This window comes from Mytilus edulis, chromosome 8 (genome assembly GCF_963676685.1).
Source record: "Mytilus edulis chromosome 8, xbMytEdul2.2, whole genome shotgun sequence".
NCBI lineage: Eukaryota > Metazoa > Mollusca > Bivalvia > Mytilida > Mytilidae > Mytilus > Mytilus edulis.
Window position 1 is genome coordinate 44,564,458 of NC_092351.1, and position 26,185 is coordinate 44,590,642.

The 26,185-nt window shown below is 37.8% G+C and overlaps 1 protein-coding gene across 1 annotated transcript; it reads left to right on the top strand.

The window, feature by feature from the left end:
* Window positions 1-6,806: 6,806 nt before the first annotated feature.
* LOC139484116 (mucin-2-like) lies at window positions 6,807-25,972 on the top strand. The gene is made up of 8 exons (XM_071267844.1): window positions 6,807-8,824; window positions 8,927-9,267; window positions 9,424-12,566; window positions 12,789-15,173; window positions 15,285-17,204; window positions 17,235-18,482; window positions 18,630-23,844; window positions 25,244-25,972. Exons 1-8 carry the CDS (start codon window positions 6,807-6,809, stop codon window positions 25,525-25,527), a joined length of 16,554 nt encoding a protein of 5,517 aa, XP_071123945.1. The 3' UTR covers window positions 25,528-25,972.
* The last annotated feature ends 213 nt before the right edge of the window (window positions 25,973-26,185 follow it).

A 26,185-nucleotide genomic window follows, 5' to 3' on the forward strand; every position in this document is an offset into this window, starting at 1 on the left:
ACATGTTTGTAAACACTTAACCTTCACCTTGCCATGTTGGTGGTGCATCAGTACAACATTAAGATGGTTTGACTGATCAAATTGGTACTAAGCACACAAAAAAGACTAACAAATAGACAAAGGTTAAGTCAGATGTACTAAATCACGTATTTGTTTATGAACAGATCATATTATATAATTTTAATTCATACTATTTGTTTACTATTTAAAATAACAAAATCAGGAATAAAATACGTTACCAATGTCATCGCTACATTCCAAATATTTCGGTTAAGATCTTGATCGAACCCGTTTAAAGTATTTCAAGCATTTAAATGGAAGCTGAGAACACTGACGTGTATCCGAATTTTAACCTTTTGTACTAAATCTACCATTAAATTTAAAAAATGCAATTAAATCTAATCAATTTAACAAACAATTGGTCATTTATCATTCCGCATCTGATGAAGTGAAATATTATAGATTTTCGTCTTCGCAAATATATCTGATTCCGGTGGGACACTTAATGAATTTCTGGACATAAATTTAATAGAAAGATGAAATATTGTCCCTTTTCGTCACATGAATGCATGTAGAAGTTATTTTTTTATTTTTCGAATTATTTTGGATATTTTCGCTCATGGTTTTCAGTTAAGGTAGGTCTAATTTAATTTATCTAAATTAAAATAATAATTCGTTTTAAATATTTTATATAACACGAGGATTTTATAAATGATATGTTAAATTGTATATAGTTGATATGCAATAACTACACTTCCTCTGCATGTAGAATTTATAAAAAATTCACATTTTCACGAATGAAATCTAGCAAAATTGTTTAAAAGTTAAACCTAACAAATAAAATAAGAAAACAATACAAGATTGCGTAATACCAACTTCAGCGAAAAAAGAGAATCAGTCAAAACAAACATTTTACATGTAATTTGTATTTGCTATTATCATTATGACTTTGCACATAAATGGTTCTGCATTGCCTATGATTAAATTGAATTCTTTGACCATCAGTTTTCGAATTTAACTAAGATTTCAACTTCCTCGAGTAAAGTTGAACATACATGTATATTTTGCGATTTTATAAGAAGGGTCGCGATTATTGAGAATCCCTACATATGAATACGACTTTTGCTTTCAAAAACATCTTTTCAGTGTTGATGCTTTCCTCGCCCTCTAGTAAAGTTGAACATACATTTATGGTTTTTTACTTTATTTAGAGGGTCGCGATCGAATATGAATTTCTCTACACTAATAAAAACGACATTTGCTTTCAAAACCTCGGGATTGTCATTATAAAGTAACATCACTAGGAATGTAGTAAGAAACCACGGTCTCCTGCTACCTTTCGAAAGCAACAATCACACCCCCCCCCCCCCCCCCAAACCAGACATCTTGTACCTTCATTGACAGCAAAGTCTAATACTATCAAGTCTCCGTGCTCCCTCTAAAACTAAGTCAAACTATCTATTTTAAAATAAAAAGGTAAATTTCGCTGACACCCTCCAAAACTAACACTATACATAAATGTTAACATTTAAAAGTAACAACCTGCTGGCAATGGGATCGATTAAGAGTAAATCAAATTAAAAATGTCCATGATGTTCAGCTGTTTTAATTCTTTTCCTCTAATCAAACTTATAACAGATAGTCTGCTGATAATATTACTAATTGTTGTCCGTTTTCCTTTCTTGCTTATTTTGCCTCCAGTTTGGTATTTACAATATTTTCATTTTCCTATCGGAGACTTTGTAGCCCTTTAGAAAAACCAAATATAGGTAATTCATTATGAATTCTAAAATACGTATACTTTTACTTGTATATAAAACTGTGTGCCTATCCTTATTTTCAAAGTTTTAGATCCATCACTAAGTTTCTTGTAACATAATCTTTTTTGGCATTTTTTTATTACGTAATTAATGAAAGCTTAACTCTGATGCGTTTCATACCAATGAATACGGAGCTAAAAGTTAGGTAATTTTACCTGCAATAAATGCATGTTTGTTGAAATATAATTAATTATTAATTTGTACTTAAGCGTTGCTTTTTAATGTTGTCATTTTCGATTTTTACGGTAAAACTCTTGATATTTACAATAAAATATTTGTAATTATCAATATAACATCCTTAACTACTACTCGCATTACAAATATAGAAATTGAATTTGAAGTAATTAAATCGAGATAAGATTTTTAAAAGTTGAATCCGTACTTATTTTTTTTTATAAATTTATTTTCTGCGTAGAAACACTACCTATTCTTTACACAAGATTTTGTTTTTATTTGTTTTGATTTTTGATACATTTTACTATGGGTAACCGTATGATTTATACTTATATCTATATAATTAAAATTTTCTTCATTGTTATAATTTGGACAGACACAATAAGGACCTGTTTGCATCATCCTGAATGACAAAGAATTTAAACTTTGATACTAAACCAAATTAAAAATAAATCCTTTGAATATAATGATGAATTAAGTCGAACCAGGTTATTTAAAAAATAACCTATCGTTTTCTTTTTAACGGTAAAAATGAATAATGCTTTTGTATGTGCTTACGATCTCTGACGCTTCATCGCAAACAATAAATGTTTCACGGGGTCCACAAATTTATGTCATTAGCGTGTTAAAACGAAATATACCGTTATTATCCATTGGCCGTCACGGATGTGAATGCACTATGCTGAAACTGTAGAAGCTAAATCAGCAATTTGGAAAATGTAACATTCCGTTTATAAATTTTAAAATTATTAAGATATTCACTCACTCAGGCAAAGTTGACCTTAGATGAAATTGACTTTTTATATGTTCTTTTTTTGTCATATAACTCTTCAACTGTTTCGGTTCTTATACATCCTTGGATTTCAAATATTCGGTATTGAGTTTTCTCGTGGGAATAAATCCAGAAAAACGCTTCGGACGCATGGAATTTATAAAGAACTGTTTTCAGTTTTCTGCAAAATTACTTTGTTCTATTTTTTTTTATTTATAGGTATATATAAGAATTTAGAAGGAACATGTTTCACTTCTATGTATGTAGGGTTTGGTATAAAAAAAATATATTCAGGCGAAGAAAAACAATTAAACAATGTAAATATTTTAATTATGCTGAGTTCACACGTAATTCGAATTCGATTCGCATTAACTGATTCGAATTAGTTTAATTCGCATTCGAAACGTTTTACGTCCTAGCGTCAATTCTAATTCGAATTACAATGCGCGTCAAATTCGCTAAAGTTACTGTTCAAACGACGTTAACTTTTAATTCGCATTCACAAAAGCAAAGCGTATTTCTAATGCGAATTGGATAATTCGAATATGCCAATTCGAATTAAAAAAAAGAAGAGTTTGTGAACGCTATTAGCGAATTCGATTCGCATTTGATTCGAATTCTATTCCAATTAAATGTCCGTGTGAACGAGGCATAAGATTCTTATAGATTTCAATGTATATATCTGTAGATTTTCGAATTAAGTAGGCGTTAACATTGCAGAAATCATTTCTATTATGATTTTCCATCGATTTGAACTCAGAGCACTTACATAGAGTAGTCAGTTTCTATATGAATTTATTGGAAAAAGATTTCGAAATCTTCAACACTGATTTTTAAAAGTCAATTTTTTAATCTTTTTACTCTTATTTCTTTTTATGTTTTTTGTTTTATCCATCATTTATTGCTCTGTAAAACAGAAAACACTTATACAAAAAATTATACACACAAACAAAAAACACAAAATAAAAACGCCATGCAGACGACAGTAAAGATACATGGTAAGATTCTCAACGAACAGCCGACGCTGAAAATTTTCATGAATGTATAAATACTCTACTCCCGCTGTGAACAGTTCTTCTACATTCCCATGTTCAGTATTTCAGCTGGTGTTTATTTTGTGGGTTGTCGTCTTTAATATCATCGCATCTCCTCATTTCAACATTGACTGCTCTCCCTAATTTCTTTGTTAGTTTCTGTAAGATATAAAATAATTGCTGCTGTATATAGGGAATCACTGAAGCGTGACTGGAGCGGCCCCCTTTTAGGAAGTCAGTGGCCCCCCACTTATGAACATTTCTAGATCCGCCAGTGTTAGTTAGTAGAAGCCGTTGATTTTCGCACTTTACCCCTACCCTTTTTCCTGTGCAAACGTGGTAAACCTGGTGTATTTATTAGATGAAATTGGCTTAGAAGTTGCTTTCAGTAACTCCAAAGAAACTTTTTGCTTTTTGGTATTTGCATTTTGCTGTGGTTTACGCTGATATATGACGAGTTAAGCTCTTTCCAACTGACTTTTACAGTTTGTTTTTACGTTGTACCGACAGCTATTACACTCCACACTCGATTATGCAATTTTTAAGTAAAGACAGTATTTTAGTTGAAAAGTTGCCGCCGTCAATTGACGATTTGGCTGTCGCAATTGTAGTTTTACTGGCGACGCATAGCGGGAACAGAAACACTGATATTTGCGTCCGTCAAAAAACAATTATCGTGGGCAACTCTTCAACTACAGCACTGTAATTCTGATTCTAATGAATTAAAAAAAATTGTTAATTCTTGAAAATTAAAATTCCATGAAACTTCATGGGGCTGAAGTGACGTTATGTAAAAGAGCACTTGCATATGCACTGAAGGTTATTACGTTACTTCTACGATTCAGATTTGGATAAAATTTCACCAAAATGACGTTTTTGAGGTAGGTGTTGTATTGTTTTCGATAATATTGTAGTAATCAAACATTTGTTGATTCAAGTATTCAGAATGGTGGGCCACTCATAAGTTAAAACATGTCGACTTTGGATTTGATGGTACCTTTTAGTCTATTTAACAGAAATGTTACATTAAAAATGTATGAGAATTGTATTTAGGATTATTCATTTATAGATAAACTCACCATAGATACCAAACTTTATGTTATCATCACCAGACGCGAAAGACTCACCAGTGACGCTCGAATATAAAAACTAAAAGGCCAAAAAATTACGAAGTTGGTGAGCATTGAAGACCCAAAATTCCGAAAGGTTTTGTCAAATTCACATAAGGAACCTTTTATAGCATACTATACGATATATGTTTTGCTGATTGTCGAAGGCTGTACAGGGACCTATAGTTGTTTTTATCCTTGCTCTGTGTTCTCTTGTGAATAGTTGTATCATTTTCAATCATATCATATCGTCTTATTTTTATAACTCAATCATATTGCAAGACCTTCATGCAAGATAAAATAGACATTAGGCCGAACGGTGACATGCAGTTGTTTTAAATTTCTGGTTATTTTGGACTCTTGTAGAGAGTTGTCTCATTGGCAATCATACCACATCTCCTTATTTTTATAGTAACGAACGGCCAAATAACTATGATAAGTTGACACACAAAAAAAAGAGAAGATACCAGAGGGACAAAGTTTTCTTGTTTGACTTGTTTTACATTTGTCATTTCGGGGCTTATAACTGAGTACGCGGTATGGGCTTTGCTCATTGTCGAAAGCCGTGCGGTGAACTATTGTTTATGTATGTATCATTTGGTCTTTTGTGAAGAATTGTCTCATTGGCAATCACACCACATTTTCTTTTTTATATTCAAACAACGTACCCCATTAAAACTGGGGCCAATCTACACGTACTACATTAAAACTGGGGCCAAACGTAGATGCTCCTTAAGGGTAAACAGATCAAAGACAAGGCAATGTATTACAACTTGGGCATACGTATGGTGCTACAAGAGGATTACAATTATACATTAGCAATTCCTGCGTAAAATGTATCACCCATCAGAAAGAAAGAATAACACGACACCAAATATACATAATACAAAGAATATTTTAGATATTAAAGCAATTATGGTTCAAAAACATTACCTACAACTCATATGTTCTTTGAAATATGAATGCACATTTTAATTATAACGTCAATTTGTTACAGTCTTTTAAAAAGCTTGTTATTTTGAAACTGTCTGCTTGCCGATCGGTCGGTCGGTCGGTCGGTCGGTCGGTCGGCTGATGACTTCATATTCCACAACTTTCTTTATTCAAGTTCATTTAATTGTCTATCTTTATAATTTTTCACATTTGTTTACTTTCAGTAATTTACAGATGAATGGCGAAGACGTTTCTTAGATTACTACACCCATCATGTCGAACATATTGGGTAAAACATTGTAAGTAGTAAAAACAATATCTCTAAAATCGTTAATGCCAATCTTACATTGACACCTTTCTACTATGAATTCAAGATGTCTTTGAGTGGTTTCATCATGTTTTTGGTGGCTGTCTAATAGTAAATAGAAGGCAAAGTTTTATTTAGTTTGGGGATAGGGGTTAGGTTGTTTGAAAATCATTTGTTCGAGTCTTAATTTCTTTGGAAAAAAATCAATCTCAAATGTAAAAAAATTAAATAATTAAATTGAGAATAGTTTTTTTCTTCTGAAAATTGATTTCATATTTTAATATATCTTGTATTTTTTTCCGTTAAAATTGAAAACAATAATCCGTGCCATAACCCGAACCAATAAAAAGTCGAATGGTCGACGACTTCTCTATAAATCCAAGAAAACAAACTGTGCACTCACACCGATGGTTATACTATACCATTTTCTTTTTAAAAATTATCATAATGTCCTGCCTATCCAAATTCTAATTTGATACAGTAAAAAAATAGTACAAGAGGTTTTGTCAATCATAGCATTAATTAAAAAAATGATATGATTGATTTCCAAATATAATATACATAAATAATCATTCGTTTCAAAATCATCAGCTGTTAACATAACACGTTATCAACTGGTTCATTTCAGATACAGTATGGATTCATCTCGTACTGATCATGTCGATGACGTGTAGTGTATCTACTGATACTACTACAGAATCATTCACCACAACTATAAAATACTCAATATCGGAAGCTGCCACTACAACTGTAGAACCTACTACAACAGAAGCTGTCAATACAACTGTTGAACCTACTACAACAAGAGCTATCACTACAACTGTAGAACCTACTACAACAGAAGCTATTACTACAACTGCAGAACCTACAACAATAGAAGCTATCACTACAACTGTAGAGCCTACTACAACTGCAGAACATACTACAACGGAAGCTGTCACTACAACTGTAGAGCCCACTACAACTGTAGAACCTACTACAACGGAAGCTGTCACTACAACTGTAGAACCTACAACAACAGAAGCTATCACTACAACTGTAGAGCCTACTACCACAGAAGCTGTCACTACAACTGTTGAACCTACTACAACAGAAGCTGTCACTACAACTGTAGAGCCTACTACAACAGAAGCTATCACTGCTACTGTAGATTCTACAACAACAGAAGCTATCACTACAACTGTAGAACCTGCAACAACAGACGCTGCCACTACAACTGTAGAACCTACTACAACAGAAGCTGCCTATACAACTGCAGAACCTACTACAACAAAAGCAATCACTACAACTGCTGAACCTACAACAACAGAAGCTATCACTACAACTGTTGAACCTACTACAACGGAAGCTGTCACTACAACAGTAGAACCTACAACAACAGAAGCTATCACTACAACTGTTGAACCTACTACAACAGAAGCTGTCACTACAACAGTAGAACCTACAACAACGGAAACTGTCACTACAACTGTAGAACCTACAACAACAAAATATTTCACTACAACTGTAGGGCCTACTACAACAGAAGCTATCACTACAACTGTTGAACCTACAACAACAGAAGCTGCAACTACATCTGTAGAACCTACTACAACAGAATCTGTCACTACAACTGTAAAACCTACTACAACAGAATCTGTCACTACAAATGTAGAACCTACTACAACAGAAGCTGTCACTACAACTGTTGAACCTACAACAACAGAAGCTTTCACTACAACTGTAGAACCTACTACAACTGTTGGACCTACTACAACAGAGCCTGTCACTACAACTGTAGAACCTACAACAACAGAAGCTATCACTACAACTTTAGAACCTACAACAACAGAAGCTGCCACTACAACTGTAGAACCTACTACAACAGAAGCTATCACTACAACTGTTGAACCTACAACAACAGAAGCTATCACTACAACTGTTGAACCTACTACAACGGAAGCTGTCACTACAACAGTAGAACCTACAACAACAGAAACTATCACTACAAATGTTGAGCCTACTACAACGGAAGCTGTCACTACAACAGAAGAACCTACAACAACGGAAGCTGTCACTACAACAGTAGAACCTACAACAACAGAAGCTATCACTACAACTGTTGAGCCTACTACAACGGGAGCTGTCACTACAACAGTAGAACCTACAACAACGGAAACTGTCACTACAACTGTTGAACCTACACGAGAAGCTATCACTACAACTGTAGAACCTACAACAACAAAAGCTGCCACTACATCTGTAGAACCTACTACAACAGAATCTGTCACTACAACTGTAGAACCTTCTACAACAGAATCTGTCACTACAACTGTAGAACATACTACAACAGAATCTGTCACTACTTCTGTTGAACCTACAACAACAGAAGCTTTCACTACAACTGTAGAACCTACTACAACTGTTAGACTAACTACAACAGAGGCTGTCACTACAACTGTAGAACCTACAACAACGGAAGCTATCACTACAACTGTTGAACCAACTACAACAGAAGCTATCACTACAACTGTTGTACCTACTACAACAGAAGCTCTCACTACAACTGTACAGCCCACTACAACAGAAGCTATCACTACAACTGTTGAACCAACAACAACAGAAGCTGCCACTACATCTATAGAACCTACTACAACAGAATATGTCACTACAACTGTAGAACCTACAACAACAGAATCTGTCACTACAACTGTAGAACCTACTACAACTGCTGGACCTACTACAACAGCGGCTGTACCTACAACTGTAGAAACTACAACAACGGAAGCTATCACGACAACTGTTGAACCAACTACAACAGAAGCTGCCACTACAACTGTAGAACCTACTACAACAGAAGCTGTCACTACAACTGTTGAACCTACAACAACAGAAGCTTTCACTACAACAGTAGAACCTACTACAACTGTAGAACCTACTACAACTGTTGGACCTACTACAACAGAGGCTGTCACTACAACTGTAAAACCTACAACAACGGAAGCTATCACTACAACTGTTGAACCAACTACAACAGAAACTGCCACTTCAACTGTAGAACCTACTACAACAGAAGCTGTCACTACAACTGTTGAACCATTTACAACGGAAGCTGTCACTACAACTGTAGAACCTACTACAACAGAAGCTATTACTACAACTGTAGAATCTACAACAACAGAAGCTATCACTGCAACTGTAGAACCTACAACAACAGAAGCTGCCACTACAACTGTAGAACCTACTACAACAGAAGCTATCACTACAACTGTAGAACATACAACAACAGAAGCTGCCACTACAACTGTAGAACCTACTACAACAGAAGCTATCACTACAACTGTTGAACCTACAACAACAGAAGCTATCACTACAACTGTTGAACCTACAACAACGGAAGCTGTCACTACAACAGTAGAACCTGCAACAACAGAAACTATTACTACAACTGTTGAGCCTACTACAACGGAAGCTGTCACTACAACAGTAGAACCTAAAACAACGAAAGCTGTCACTACAACAGTAGAACCTACAACAACAGAAGCTATCACTACAACTGTTGAGCCTACTACAACGGGAGCTGTCACTACAACAGTAGAACCTACAACAACGGAAACTGTCACTACAACTGTTGAACCTACAACAACAGAAGCTATCACTACAACTGTAGAACCTACAACAACAGAAGCTGCCACTACATCTGTAGAACCTACTACAACAGAATCTGTCTCTATTTCTGTTGAACCTACAACAACAGAAGCTTTCACTACAACTGTAGAACCTACTACAACTATTAGACTAACTACAACAGAGGCTGTCACTACAACTGTAGAACCTACAACAACGGAAGCTATCACTTCAACTGTTGAACTAACTACATCAGAAGCAATCACTACAACTGTTGTACCTACTACAACAGAAGCTCTCACTACAACTGTAGAGCCTACTACAACAGAAGCTGCCACTACATCTATAGAACCTACTACAACAGAATCTGTCACTACAACTGTAGAACTTACAACAACAGAATCTGTCACTACAACTGTAGAACTTACAACAACAGAATCTGTCACTACAACTGTAGAACCTAATACAACTGTTGGACCTACTACAACAGAGGCTGTCCCTACAACTGTAGAACCTACAACAACGGAAGCTATCACGACAACTGTTGAACCAACTACAACAGAAGCTGCCACTACAACTGTAGAACCTACTACAACAGAAGCTGTCACTACAACTGTTAAACCTACAACAACAGAAGCTTTCACTACAACAGTAGAACCTACTACAACTGTTGGACCTACTACAACAAAGGCTGTCACTACAACTGTAAAACCTACAACAACGGAAGTTATCACTACAACTGTTGAACCAACTACAACAGAAACTGCCACTTCAACTGTAGAACCTACTACAACAGAAGCTGTCACTACAACTGTTGAACCAACTACAACGGAAGCTGTCACTACAACTATAGAACCTACTACAACAGAAGCTATTACTACTACTGTAGAATCTACAACAACAGAAGCTATCACTACAACTGTAGAACCTACTACAACAGAAGCTATCACTACAACTGTAGAACCTACAACAACAGAAGCTACCACTACAACTGTAGAACCTACTACAACAGAAGCTATCACTACAACTGTAGAACCTACTACAGCAGACGCTATTACTACAACTGTAGAATCTACAACAACAGAAGCTATCACTACAACTGTAGAACCTACATCAACAGAAGCTGCCACTACAACTGTAGAACCTACTACAACAGAAGCTATCACTACAACTGTTGAACCTACAACAACAGAAACTATCACTACAACTGTTGAACCTACTACAACGGAAGCTGTCACTACAACAGTAGAACCTACAACAACGGAAGCTGTCACTACAACAGTAGAACCTACAACAACAGAAGCTATCACTACAACTGTTGAGCCTACTACAACGGAAGCTGTCACTACAACAGTAGAACATACAACAACGGAAGCTGTCACTACAACTGTTGAATCTATAACAACAGAAGCTTTCACTTCAACTGTTGAACCTACTACAACGGAAACTGTCACTACAACAGTAGAACCTACAACAACAAAAGCTATCACTACAACTGTTGAACCTACTACAACGGAAGCTGTCACTACAACATTAGAACCTACTACAACAGAAGCTATTACTACAACTGTAGAATCTACAACAACAGAAGCTATCACTACAACTGTAGAACCTACAACAACAGAAGCTGCCACTAAAACTGTTGAACCTACTACAACAGAAGCTGCCACTACAACTGTAATACCTACTACAACAGAAGCTGTCACTACAACTATTGAACCTACTACAACGGAAGCTGTCACTACAACTGTAGAACCTACTACAACAGAATCTATCACTATAACTGTAGAACCTACAACAACAGAAGCTATCACTACAACTGTAGAACCTACAACAACAGAAACTGCAACTACAACTGTTGAACCTACAACAACAGAAGCTATCACTACAACTGTAGAACCTACTACAACAGAAGCTATCACTACAACTGTAGAACCTACTACAACAGAAGCTGTCACTACAACTGTTGAACCTACAACAACAGAAGATTTCACTACAACTGTAGAACCTACAACAACGGAAACTGTCACTTCAACTGTAGAACCTACTACAACAGAAGCTGTCACTACAACTGTTGAACCTACAACAACAGAAGATTTCACAACAACTGTAGAGCCTACTACAACAGAAGCTATCACTACAACTGTTGAATCTACAACAACAGAATTTGTCACTACAACAGTAGAACCTACAACAAAGGAAACTGTCACTACAACTGTAGAACCTACTACAACAGAAGCTGTCACTACAACTGTTGAACCTACTACAAATGAAGCTATCACTACAACTGTTGAACCTACAACATCAGAAGCTGTCACTACAACAGTAGAACCTACAACAACGGAAACTGTCACTACAACTGTAGAACCTACTACAACAGAAGCTGTCACTACAACTGTTGAACCTACAACAACAAAATATTTCACTACAACTGTAGAGCCTACTACAACAGAAGCTATCACTACAACTGTTGAACTTACAACAACAGAAGCTGCAACTACATCTGTAGAACCTACTACAACAGAATCTGTCACTACAACTGTAAAACCTACTACAACAGAATCTGTCACTACAAATGTAGAACCTACTACAACAGAAGCTGTCACTACAACTGTTGAACCTACAACAACAGAAGCTTTCACTACAACTGTAGAACCTACTACAACTGTTGGACCTACTACAACAGAGGCTGTCACTACAACTGTAGAACCTACAACAACAGAAGCTATCACTACAACTGTTGAACCAACTACAACAGAAGCTGCCACTTCAACTGTAGAACCTACTACAACAGAAGCTATCACTACAACTGTAGAACTTACAACAACAGAAGCTATCACTACAACTTTAGAACCTACAACAACAGAAGCTGCCACTACAACTGTAGAACCTACTACAACAGAAGCTATCACTACAACTGTTGAACCTACAACAACAGAAGCTATCACTACAACTGTTGAACCTACTACAACGGAAGCTGTCACTACAACAGTAGAACCTACAACAACAGAAACTATCACTACAACTGTTGAGCCTACTACAACGGAAGCTGTCACTACAACAGAAGAACCTACAACAACGGAAGCTGTCACTACAACAGTAGAACCTACAACAACAGAAGCTATCACTACAACTGTTGAGACTACTACAACGGGAGCTGTCACTACAACAGTAGAACCTACAACAATGGAAACTGTCACTACAACTGTTGAACCTACAACAACAGAAGCTATCACTACAACAGAGGCTGTCACTACAACTGTAAAACCTACAACAACGGAAGCTATCACTACAACTGTTCAACCAACTACAACAGAAGCTGCCACTACAACTGTAGAACCTACTACAACAGAAGCTGTCACTACAACTGTTGAACCTACTACAACGGAAGTTGTCACTACAACTGTAGAACCTACTACAACAGAAACTATCACTACAACTGTAGAACCTACTACAACAGAAGATTTCACTACAACTGTAGAGCCTACTACAACAGAAGCTATCACTACAACTGTTGAACCTACAACAACAGAAGCTGCCACTACATCTGTAGAAACTACAACAACAGAAGCTATCACTACAACTGTTGAACCTACAACAACAGAAGCTGCCACTACATCTGTAGAACCTACTATAACAGAATCTGTCACTACAACTGTAGAACCTACTACAACAGAATCTGTCACTACAACTGTAGAACATACTACAACAGAAGCTGTCACTACAACTGTAGAACCTACTACAACAGAATCAGTCACTACAACTGTAGAACCTACAATAACAGAATATGTCACTACAACTGTAGAACCTACTACAACAGAAGCTGTCACTACAACTGTTGAACCTACAACAACAGAAGCTTTCACTACAACTGTAGAACCTACTACAACTGTTGGACCTACTACAACAGAGGCTGTCACTACAACTGTAGAACCTACAACAACGGAAGCTATCACGACAACTGTTGAACCAACTACAACAGAAGTTGCCACTACAACTGTAGAACCTACTACAACAGAAGCTGTTACTACAACTGTTGATCCTACTACAACGGAAGCTGTCACTACAACTGTAGAACCTACTACAACAGAAGCTATCACTACAACTGTAGAACCTACAACATCACAAGCTATCAGTACAACTGTAGAACCTACAACAACAGAAGCTGCCACTACAACTGTAGAACCTACTACAACAGAAGCTTTCACTACAACTGTTGAACCTACAACAACAGAAACTATCACTACAACTGTTGAACCTACTACAACGGAAGCTGTCACTACAACAGTAGAACCAACAACGGAAGCTGCCACTACAACAGTTGAACCTACAACAACAGAAGCTATCACTACAACTGTTGAGCCTACTACAACGGGAGCTGTCACTACAACAGTAGAACCTACAACAACGGAATCTGTCACTACAACTGTTGAATCTATAACAACAGAAGCTTTCATTTCAACTGTTGAACCTACTACAACGGAAACTGTCACTACAACAGTAGAACCTACAACAACAAAAGCTATCACTACAACTGTTGAACCTACTACAACATTAGAACCTACAACAACAGAAGCTATCACTACAACTGTTGAACCAACTACAACAGAAGCTGTCACTACAACAGTAGAACCTACAACAACGGAAACTGTCACTACAACTGTAGAACCTACTACAACAGAAGCTTTCACTGCAACTGTAGAACCTACTACAACTGTTGGACCTACTACAACAGAGGCTGTCACTCCAACTGTAGAACCTACAACAACGGAAGCTATCACTTTAACTGTTGAACCTACTACAACGGAAGCTGTCACTGTAACAGTAGAACATACAACAACAAAAGCTATCACTACAACTGTTGAACCTACTACAACGGAAGCTGTCACTACAACATTAGAACCTACAACAACAGAAGCTATCACTACAACTGTTGAACCTACTACAACAATAGCTGTCACTACAACAGTAGAACTTACAACAACGGAAACTGTCACTACAACTGTAGAACCTACTACAACAGAAGCTGTCACTACAACTGTTAAACCTACAACAACAGAAGATTTCACTACAACTGTAGAGCCTACTACAACAGAAGCTATCACTATAACTGTTGAACCTACAACAACAGAAGATGTCACTACAACAGTAGAACCTACAACAACGGAAACTGTCACTACAACTGTAGAACCTACTACAACTGTAGAACCTACTACAACAGAAGCTGTCACTACAACTATTGAACCTACAACAACAGAAGATTTCACTACAACTGTAGAGCTTACTACAACAGAAGCTATCACTACAACTGTTGAACCTACAACAGCAGTAGCTGCAACTACATCTGTAGAACCTACTACAACAGAATCTGTCACTACAACTGTAGAACCTACTACAACAGAATATGTCACTACAACTGTAGAACCTACTACAACAGAAGCTGTCACTACAACTGTTGAACCTACAACAACAGAAGCTTTCACTACAACTGTAGAACCTACTACAACTGTTGGACCTACTACAACAGAGGCTGTCACTACAACTGTAGAACCTACAACAACAGAAGCTGCCACTACATCTGTAGAAACTACAACAACAGAAGCTATCACTACAACTGTTGAACCTACAACAACAGAAGCTGCCACTACATCTGTAGAACCTACTATAACAGAATCTGTCACTACAACTGTAGAACCTACTACAACAGAATCTGTCACTACAACTGTAGAACATACTACAACAGAAGCTGTCACTACAACTGTAGAACCTACTACAACAGAATCAGTCACTACAACTGTAGAACCTACAATAACAGAATATGTCACTACAACTGTAGAACCTACTACAACAGAAGCTGTCACTACAACTGTTGAACCTACAACAACAGAAGCTTTCACTACAACTGTAGAACCTACTACAACTGTTGGACCTACTACAACAGAGGCTGTCACTACAACTGTAGAACCTACAACAACGGAAGCTATCACGACAACTGTTGAACCAACTACAACAGAAGTTGCCACTACAACTGTAGAACCTACTACAACAGAAGCTGTTACTACAACTGTTGATCCTACTACAACGGAAGCTGTCACTACAACTGTAGAACCTACTACAACAGAAGCTATCACTACAACTGTAGAACCTACAACATCACAAGCTATCAGTACAACTGTAGAACCTACAACAACAGAAGCTGCCACTACAACTGTAGAACCTACTACAACAGAAGCTTTCACTACAACTGTTGAACCTACAACAACAGAAACTATCACTACAACTGTTGAACCTACTACAACGGAAGCTGTCACTACAACAGTAGAACCAACAACGGAAGCTGTCACTACAACAGTTGAACCTACAACAACAGAAGCTATCACTACAACTGTTGAGCCTACTACAACGGGAGCTGTCACTACAACAGTAGAACCTACAACAACGGAATCTGTCACTACAACTGTTGAATCTATAACAACAGAAGCTTTCATTTCAACTGTTGAACCTACTACAACGGAAACTGTCACTACAACAGTAGAACCTACAACAACAAAAGCTATCACTACAACTGTTGAACCTACTACAACATTAGAACCTACAACAACAGAAGCTATCACTACAACTGTTGAACCAACTACAACAGAAGCTGTCACTACAACAGTAGAACCTACAACAACGGAAACTGTCACTACAACTGTAGAACCTACTACAACAGAAGCTTTCACTGCAACTGTAGAACCTACTACAACTGTTGGACCTACTACAACAGAGGCTGTCACTCCAACTGTAGAACCTACAACAACGGAAGCTATCACTTTAACTGTTGAACCTACTACAACGGAAGCTGTCACTGTAACAGTAGAACATACAACAACAAAAGCTATCACTACAACTGTTGAACCTACTACAACGGAAGCTGTCACTACAACATTAGAACCTACAACAACAGAAGCTATCACTACAACTGTTGAACCTACTACAACAATAGCTGTCACTACAACAGTAGAACTTACAACAACGGAAACTGTCACTACAACTGTAGAACCTACTACAACAGAAGCTGTCACTACAACTGTTAAACCTACAACAACAGAAGATTTCACTACAACTGTAGAGCCTACTACAACAGAAGCTATCACTATAACTGTTGAACCTACAACAACAGAAGATGTCACTACAACAGTAGAACCTACAACAACGGAAACTGTCACTACAACTGTAGAACCTACTACAACTGTAGAACCTACTACAACAGAAGCTGTCACTACAACTATTGAACCTACAACAACAGAAGATTTCACTACAACTGTAGAGCTTACTACAACAGAAGCTATCACTACAACTGTTGAACCTACAACAGCAGTAGCTGCAACTACATCTGTAGAACCTACTACAACAGAATCTGTCACTACAACTGTAGAACCTACTACAACAGAATATGTCACTACAACTGTAGAACCTACTACAACAGAAGCTGTCACTACAACTGTTGAACCTACAACAACAGAAGCTTTCACTACAACTGTAGAACCTACTACAACTGTTGGACCTACTACAACAGAGGCTGTCACTACAACTGTAGAACCTACAACAACAGAAGCTATCACGACAACTGTTGAACCAATTACAACAGAAGCTGCCACTACAACTGTAGAACCTACTACAACAGAAGCTGTCACTACAACTGTTGAACCTACTACAACGGAAGCTGTCACTACAACTGTAGAACCTACTACAACAGAAGCTATCACTACAACTGTAGAACCTACAACAACAGAAGCTATCACTACAACTGTAGAACCTACAACAACAGAAGCTGCCACTACAACTGTAGAACCTACTACAACAGAAGCTATCACTACAACTGTTGAACCTACAACCACAGAAGCTATCACTACAACAGAGGCTGTCACTACAACTGTAAAACCTACAACAACGGAAGCTATCACTACAACTATTGAACCAACTACAACAGAAGCTGCCACTACAACTGTAGAACCTACTACAACAGAAGCTGTCACTACAACTGTTGAACCTACTACAACGGAAGTTGTCACTACAACTGTAGAACCTACTACAACAGAAACTATCACTACAACTGTAGAACCTACAACAACAGAAGCTATCACTACAACTGTAGAGCCTACTACAACAGAAGCTATCACTACAACTGTTGAACCTACAACAACAGAAGCTGCCACTACATCTGTAGAACCTACTACAACAGAAGCTATCACTACAACTGTTGAACCTACAACAGCAGAAGCTGCCACTACATCTGTAGAACCTACTACAACAGAATCTGTCACTACAACTGTAGAACCTACTACAACAGAATATGTCACTACAACTGTAGAACATACTACAACAGAAGCTGTCACTACATATGTAGAACCTACTACAACAGAATCTGTCACTACAACTGTAGAACATACTACAACAGAATCTGTCACTACAACTGTAGAACCTACTACAACAGAAACTGTCACTACAACTGTTGAACCTGCAACAACAGAAGCTTTCACTACAACTGTAGAACCTACTACAACTGTTGGACCTACTACAACAGAGGCTGTCACTACAACTGTAGAATCTACAACAACGGAAGCTATCACGACAACTGTTGAACCTACAACAACAGAAGCTGCCACTACAACTGTAGAACCTACCACAACAGAAGCTGTCACTACAACTGTTGAACCTACTACAACAGAAGCTATCACTACAACTGTAGAACCTACAACAACAGAAGCTATCACTACAACTGTAGAACCTACAACAACAGAAGCTGCCACTACAACTGTAGAACCTACTACAACAGAAGCTATCACTACAACTGTTGAACCTACAACAACAGAAGCTATCACTACAACAGAGGCTGTCACTACAACTGTAAAACCTACAACAACGGAAGCTATCACTACAACTGTTCAACCAACTACAACAGAAGCTGCCATTACAACTGTAGAACCTACTACAACAGAAGCTGTCACTACAACTGTTGAACCTACTACAACGGAAGTTGTCACTACAACTGTAGAACCTACTACAACAGAAACTATCACTACAACTGTAGAACCTACTACAACAGAAGATTTCACTACAACTGTAGAGCCTACTACAACAGAAGCTATCACTACAACTGTTGAACCTACAACAACAGAAGCTGCCACTACATCTGTAGAAACTACTACAACAGAAGCTATCACTACAACTGTTGAACCTACAACAACAGAAGCTGCCACTACATCTGTAGATCCTACTACAACAGAATCTGTCACTACAACTGTAGAACCTACTACAACAGAATCTGTCACTACAACTGTAGAACATACTACAACAGAAGCTGTCACTACAACTGTAGAACCTACTACAACAGAATCAGTCACTACAACTGTAGAACCTACAATAACAGAATATGTCACTATAACTGTAGAACCTACTACAACAGAAGCTGTCACTACAACTGTTGAACCTACAACAACAGAAGCTTTCACTACAACTGTAGAACCTACTACAACTGTTGGACCTACTACAACAGAGGCTGTCACTACAACTGGAGAACCTACAACAACGGAAGCTATCACGACAACTGTTGAACCAACTACAACAGAAGTTGCCACTACAACTGTAGAACCTACTACAACAGAAGCTGTTACTACAACTGTTGATCCTACTACAACGGAAGCTGTCACTATAACTGTAGAACCTACTACAACAGAAGCTATCACTACAACTGTAGAACCTACAACATCACAAGCTATCAGTACAACTGTAGAACCTACAACAACAGAAGCTGCCACTACAACTGTAGAACCTACTACAACAGAAGCTTTCACTACAACTGTTGAACCTACAACAACAGAAACTATCACTACAACTGTTGAACCTACTACAACGGAAGCTGTCACTACAACAGTAGAACCAACAACGGAAGCTGTCACTACAACAGTAGAACCTACAACAACAGAAGCTATCACTACAACTGTTGAGCCTACTACAACGGGAGCTGTCACTACAACAGTAGAACCTACAACAACGGAATCTGTCACTACAACTGTTGAATCTATAACAACAGAAGCTTTCATTTCAACTGTTGAACCTACTACAACGGAAACTGTCACTACAACAGTAGAACCTACAACAACAAAAGCTATCACTACAACTGTTGAACCTACTACAACATTAGAACCTACAACAACAGAAGCTATCACTACAACTGTTGAACCAACTACAACAGAAGCTGTCACTACAACAGTAGAACCTACAACAACGGAAACTGTCACTACAACTGTAGAACCTACTACAACAGAAGCTTTCACTGCAACTGTAGAACCTACTACAACTGTTGGACCTACTACAACAGAGGCTGTCACTCCAACTGTAGAACCTACAACAACGGAAGCTATCACTTTAACTGTTGAACCTACTACAACGGAAGCTGTCACTGTAACAGTAGAACATACAACAACAAAAGCTATCACTACAACTGTTGAACCTACTACAACGGAAGCTGTCACTACAACATTAGAACCTACAACAACAGAAGCTATCACTACAACTGTTGAACCTACTACAACAATAGCTGTCACTACAACAGTAGAACTTACAACGGAAACTGTCACTACAACTGTAGAACCTACTACAACAGAAGCTGTCACTACAACTGTTAAACCTACAACAACAGAAGATTTCACTACAACTGTAGAGCCTACTACAACAGAAGCTATCACTATAACTGTTGAACCTACAACAACAGAAGATGTCACTACAACAGTAGAACCTACAACAACGGAAACTGTCACTACAACTGTAGAACCTACTACAACAGAAGCTGTCACTACAACTGTTGAACCTACAACAACAGAAGATTTCACTACAACTGTAGAGCTTACTACAACAGAGGCTATCACTACAACTGTTGAACCTACAACAGCAGAAGCTGCAACTACATCTGTAGAACCTACTACAACAGAATCTGTCACTACAACTGTAGAACCTATTACAACAGAATCTGTCACTACAACTGTAGAACCTACTACAACAGAAGCTTTCACTACAACTGTTGAACCTACAACAACAGAAGCTTTCACTACAACTGTAGAACCTACAAAAACAGAAGCTATCACGACAACTGTTGAACCAATTACAACAGAAGCTGCCACTACAACTGTAGAACCTACTACAACAGAAGCTGTCACTACAACTGTTGAACCTACTACAACGGAAGCTGTCACTACAACTGTAGAACCTACTACAACAGAAGCTATCACTACAACTGTAGAACCTACAACAACAGAAGCTATCACTACAACTGTAGAACCTACAACAACAGAAGCTGCCACAACAACTGTAGAACCTACTACAACAGACGCTATCACTACAACTGTTGAACCTACAACAACAGAAGCTATCACTACAACAGAGGCTGTCACTACAACTGTAAAACCTACAACAACGGAAGCTATCACTACAACTGTTGAACCAACTACAACAGAAGCTGCCACTACAACTGTAGAACCTACTACAACAGAAGCTGTCACTACAACTGTTGAACCTACTACAACGGAAGTTGTCACTACAACTGTAGAACCTGCTACAACAGAAACTATCACTACAACTGTAGAACCTACAACAACAGAAGCTATCACTACAACTGTAGAGCCTACTACAACAGAAGCTATCACTACAACTGTTGAACCTATAACAACAGAAGCTGCCACTACATCTGTAGAACCTACTACAACAGAAGCTATCACTACAACTGTTGAACCTACAACAGCAGAAGCTGCCACTATATCTGTAGAACCTACTACAACAGAATCTGTCACTACAACTGTAGAACCTACTACAACAGAATATGTCACTACAACTGTAGAACATACTACAACAGAAGCTGTCACTACAACTGTAGAACCTACAACAACAGAAGCTCCCACTACAACTGTAGAACCTACTACAACAGAAGCTATCACTACAACTGTTGAACCTACAACAACAGAAGCTATCAATACAACAGAGGCTGTCACTACAACTGTAAAACCTACAACAAGGGAAGCTATCACTTCAACTGTTGAACCAACTACAACAGAAGCTGCCACTACAACTGTAGAACATACTACAACAGAAGCTGTCACTACAACTGTTGAACCTACTACAACGGAAGTTGTCAGTACAACTGTAGAACCTACTACAACAGAAACTATCACTACAACTGTAGAACCTACAACAACAGAAGCTATCACTACAACTGTAGAACCTACATCAACAGAAGCTTCCTCTACAACTGTAGAACCTACTACAACAGAAACTATCACTACAACTGTTGAACCTACTACAACGGAAGCTGTCACTACAACTGTTGAACCTACTACAACGGAAGCTGTCACTACAACAGTAGAACCTACAACAACAAAAGCTATCACTACAACTGTTGAACCTACTACAACGGAAGCTGTCACTACAACATTAGAACCAACAACAACAGAAGCTATCACTACAACTGTTGAACCTACTACAACAGTAGAACCTACAACAACGGAAACTGTCACTACTACAGAAGCTGTCACTACAACTGTTGAACCTACAACAACAGAAGGTTTCACTACAACTGTAGAGCCTACTACAGAATCTGTCACTACAACTGTAGAACCTACTACAACAGAAGCTGTCACTACAATTGTAGAACCTACAACAACAGAACCTACAACAACAGAAGCTGCCACTACAACTGAAGAACTTACTACAACAGAAGCTGTCACTACATCTGTAGAACCACCTACAACAGACGCTGTAACTACAACTGTTGGACCTACTACAACGGAAGCTGACACTATAACTGTTGAACCTACAACAACGGAAGCTGCCACTTCAACTGTAGAACATACAACAACGGAAGCTGTCACTACAACTGTTGAACCTACTACAACTGTAGAACCTACAACAACGGAGACTGCCACTACAACTGTAGAACTTATAACAACAGAAGCTATCATTACAACTGTAGAACCTAATACAACAGAATCTGTCACTACAACTGTAGAACCTACAACAACGGACACTGCCACTACAACTGTAGAACTAACAACAACAGAAGCTATCACTAGAACTGTAGAACCTACAACAACGGAGGCTGCCACTACAACTGTAGAACATACAACAACAGAAGCTATCACTACAACTGTAGAACCTACAACAACAGAAGCTGCCACTACAACTGTAGAACCTACAATAACGGAAGCTGCCACTACAACTGTTGAACCTAAAATTACGGAAGCTGCAACTACAACTGTTGAACCTACAACAACGGAAGCTGCCACTACAACTGTAGAAGCTACCACAACGGAGGCTGCCACTACAACTGTAGAACCTACTACAACGGAAGCTGTCACTACAACTGTTGAAACTACTACAACTGAAGCTATCACTACAACTGTTGAATCTACTACAACAGAAGATGCCATTACGACTGTTGATCCTACTACAACAGAATCTGTCACTACAACAGTAGAACCGACAACAGAAGCTGCGACTACAACTGTTGAACCTACAACAACAGCTGTCACTACAACTGTGGAATCTACAACAGGAGCTGCCATGCCAACTGTTGAACCTACAACAACAGCTGTCACTACAACTGTGGAACCTACAACAGGAGCTGCCACGACAACTGTTGAACCTACAACAGGAGCTGTCATTACAACTGTGGAACCTACAACAGGAGCTGCCACGACAACTGTGGAACCTACAACAGGAGCTGCCACGACAACTGTGGAACCTACAACAGGAGCTGCCACGACAACTGTGGAAGCTTCAACAGAAGCTGTCACTACAACTGTGGAACCTACAACAGGAGCTGCCACGACAACTGTGGAACCTACAACAGGAGCTGTCACTACAACTGTGGAACCTACAACAGGAGCTGCCACGACAACTGTGGAACCTACAACAGGAGCTGCCACGACAACTGTGGAACCTACAACAGGAGCTGCCACGACAACTGTGGAACCTTCAACAGGAGCTGTCACTACAACTGTGGAACAGTCTACACAAACTAATGGCAGCAGCATAAATTCGACAAAACTTTATTCAGGTAAAAAAATTACTTTATCCTTCTCTTTTAGTGATACAAAGTGCCTAGAGTTGTTTTAAAAGACTAGTTTTTATTAATTTGTTAAGTGATAAAAAAAATATTTGCATATACTTGTGTTTTAAAATTGTGATGAAATTAAAAGAAACAAATATGTTTGTCCGTCAGGTCAACTGTATCAATGGTAAACCAGTTAGAGTCACTGCATTATTTTCTGGCATTCCATAGTCATTTGTATTACATCAGATTATCCGATTGGGTCTATACCTTGTAAAGAAAAGAGTGTGCCGAGTGTATTCGTCTTTTGTTTTTTACCTTAAACTTGAACAGATTCAAAACCTTTTAATTCTCGTCCTAGTATTAAACAAAATTTATGGGTCATTTTAATCGTTTTTAAAACAAAAAATAGTATCAATGCTGACAGTTGCTAAATAAGTTACTATTCATTAATCTAAAAAAAAAAAAATTCAAAGCCTTATTCTGTGATATACAAAAAAAAATCAAATCGCGCACATTCCCAAACGTAGACATTGTTCACGCATATATAAGCCCTTCTCCAACTGTTTCTCTTGTAGTGTTATCATTACGATCGAACGATTGAATTTGTGTTTATGTCTTACGTATGCTTATTTATATGAAATGTTTGCCACTGGATTTTATGAAATCTTCAATCAACCGTTTTTATGGTATGTGTCAGTCTTTTTTTCAGACACATATTCTGTCACATTTACAATAGTCCTTTTCAAAGTCGAAACGGCATTACCTTTAATCAGATGTGTATTAAGGGAATGACAAGCTTTTTGATATATAAGGGTTTTAAAAAAATGGGGGATGTGGGATAAAGGGGATAAAAAAGTAAGATGTGGGAAAAAGAGCGGACAATTTTGTTGCAGAAATGTAATCTTTTTAATAGTTTATTGTTTTTATGGCATACGCCCTACATTTTAATGTGTAATTGAGTATTATGTGAAGTTATAAGTATTTCAAAAATAATCGTTGTGCACTTATGAACAATATTTACTCGCAGTCCCCTTTATAATACTGTAGAACAATTTCGGATTTTTTTTATTTACAAACACTTCATGCTTTTCTTATTCTATAGCAAGTCTAAATCTACGTTTATAGTGGTATACAGTGACGGATCCAGAACTTTTGATAATGGAGGGGGGGGGCTGACTGACCTAAAGGGGGCTCCAGTCATGCTTCAGTGATTCCCTATATAGTTAACCAAATTGTTCCAACGAAAGGGGTGCCCGGCCTCCCAAGCCCCCTGAATCCGCCTATGGTATAATAACTAAATGTATAATATGTGTTTTGAGTTTTGAGAGTGGAACTGGGCGGATCTGTGTCTTATTGTCTTATAGCCACGCCCCTTAATCTTTCATTCATTCTTTTGTTTTAGCTAACGAAGCAGACGACACCCTTCGAACCCTTGGTATTGTCATCGGGGCCATAGCAGCCGCTGTAATCGTCATCGCTGCGGCCATTGGTGTGGCAGTACTAAAATATGGTGGTACGAGAAACCTCAGACGAGCTGATCCATTCCATCGAAGAGTCAATCCTTCAGTAGAGGATGACATTCAAATTGAATCTGACGATGAACTTTTCGCTGACTATAACGACAGTGCTCTTCCTCCGCGTTCAACAACACTTATAATACTAGAACCAGTAGATTCAAACTGCTGATAAATGTTGCTGTTTTATCTGTTTATTAATATACCATCATAAAGTTGTATACAAATACAAACATAAGGAACGTAAAAAAATAACTGATGATTGAAAAAGGACTCACAATAACTAATGTGATTGGAAAAGGACTTGCAATAACGTATAATGATTGAAAAAATACTCGTAATAACTAATTCTGATTGAAGAGGACTCGGTGTGTCAAGCGTCAACAAAGTGCCTTTGTGAAGCATTTATTTGTGTACTAGTATTATACTTTGGGTTGTGGTATACTGCTGTCGAACTATTAAACGAAAGCAAAATGTCTTGCTCGATTAAAAAAAGATAATTCTTGGTTTGTAAATCATGGTAACAAATCAATTTTATATTATTTTGTAAAATATGACATATTTATTATACATGTGTTTTTACATGTGATTTTGCAAATAAAGTTTGTTTTAATTAACACTGTCAAGAGTCAGATTTTTTTTCACGCCAAGCGGTATTCAGAAAGAAATGAGATCTAATTAAACGGATACAATGTATGTGGGATAACCGCTGTTGCAACAGCTAGCAAATAACATACACAAAGCATATAGAGGGGAATGTAGAGTCATATTGCATACAATTAATATCTTGACTATATGAACCAGATGCTCCCCAGGGTACAGCTTTATAC

What these genes read in the sequence shown, in the direction of transcription:
- LOC139484116 (XM_071267844.1), top strand. Translation starts at nt 6,807, where the DNA reads ATGTCGATGACGTGTAGTGTATCTACTGATACTACTACAGAATCATTC. An exon ending in CAGAAGCTATCACTACAACT is followed by an intron (nt 18,483 to 18,629) that starts GTAGAACCTACA and finishes ACTACAACAGAG; the next exon opens with GCTGTCACTACAACTGTAAA. An exon ending in TTCGACAAAACTTTATTCAG is followed by an intron (nt 23,845 to 25,243) that starts GTAAAAAAATTA and finishes CTTTTGTTTTAG; the next exon opens with CTAACGAAGCAGACGACACC.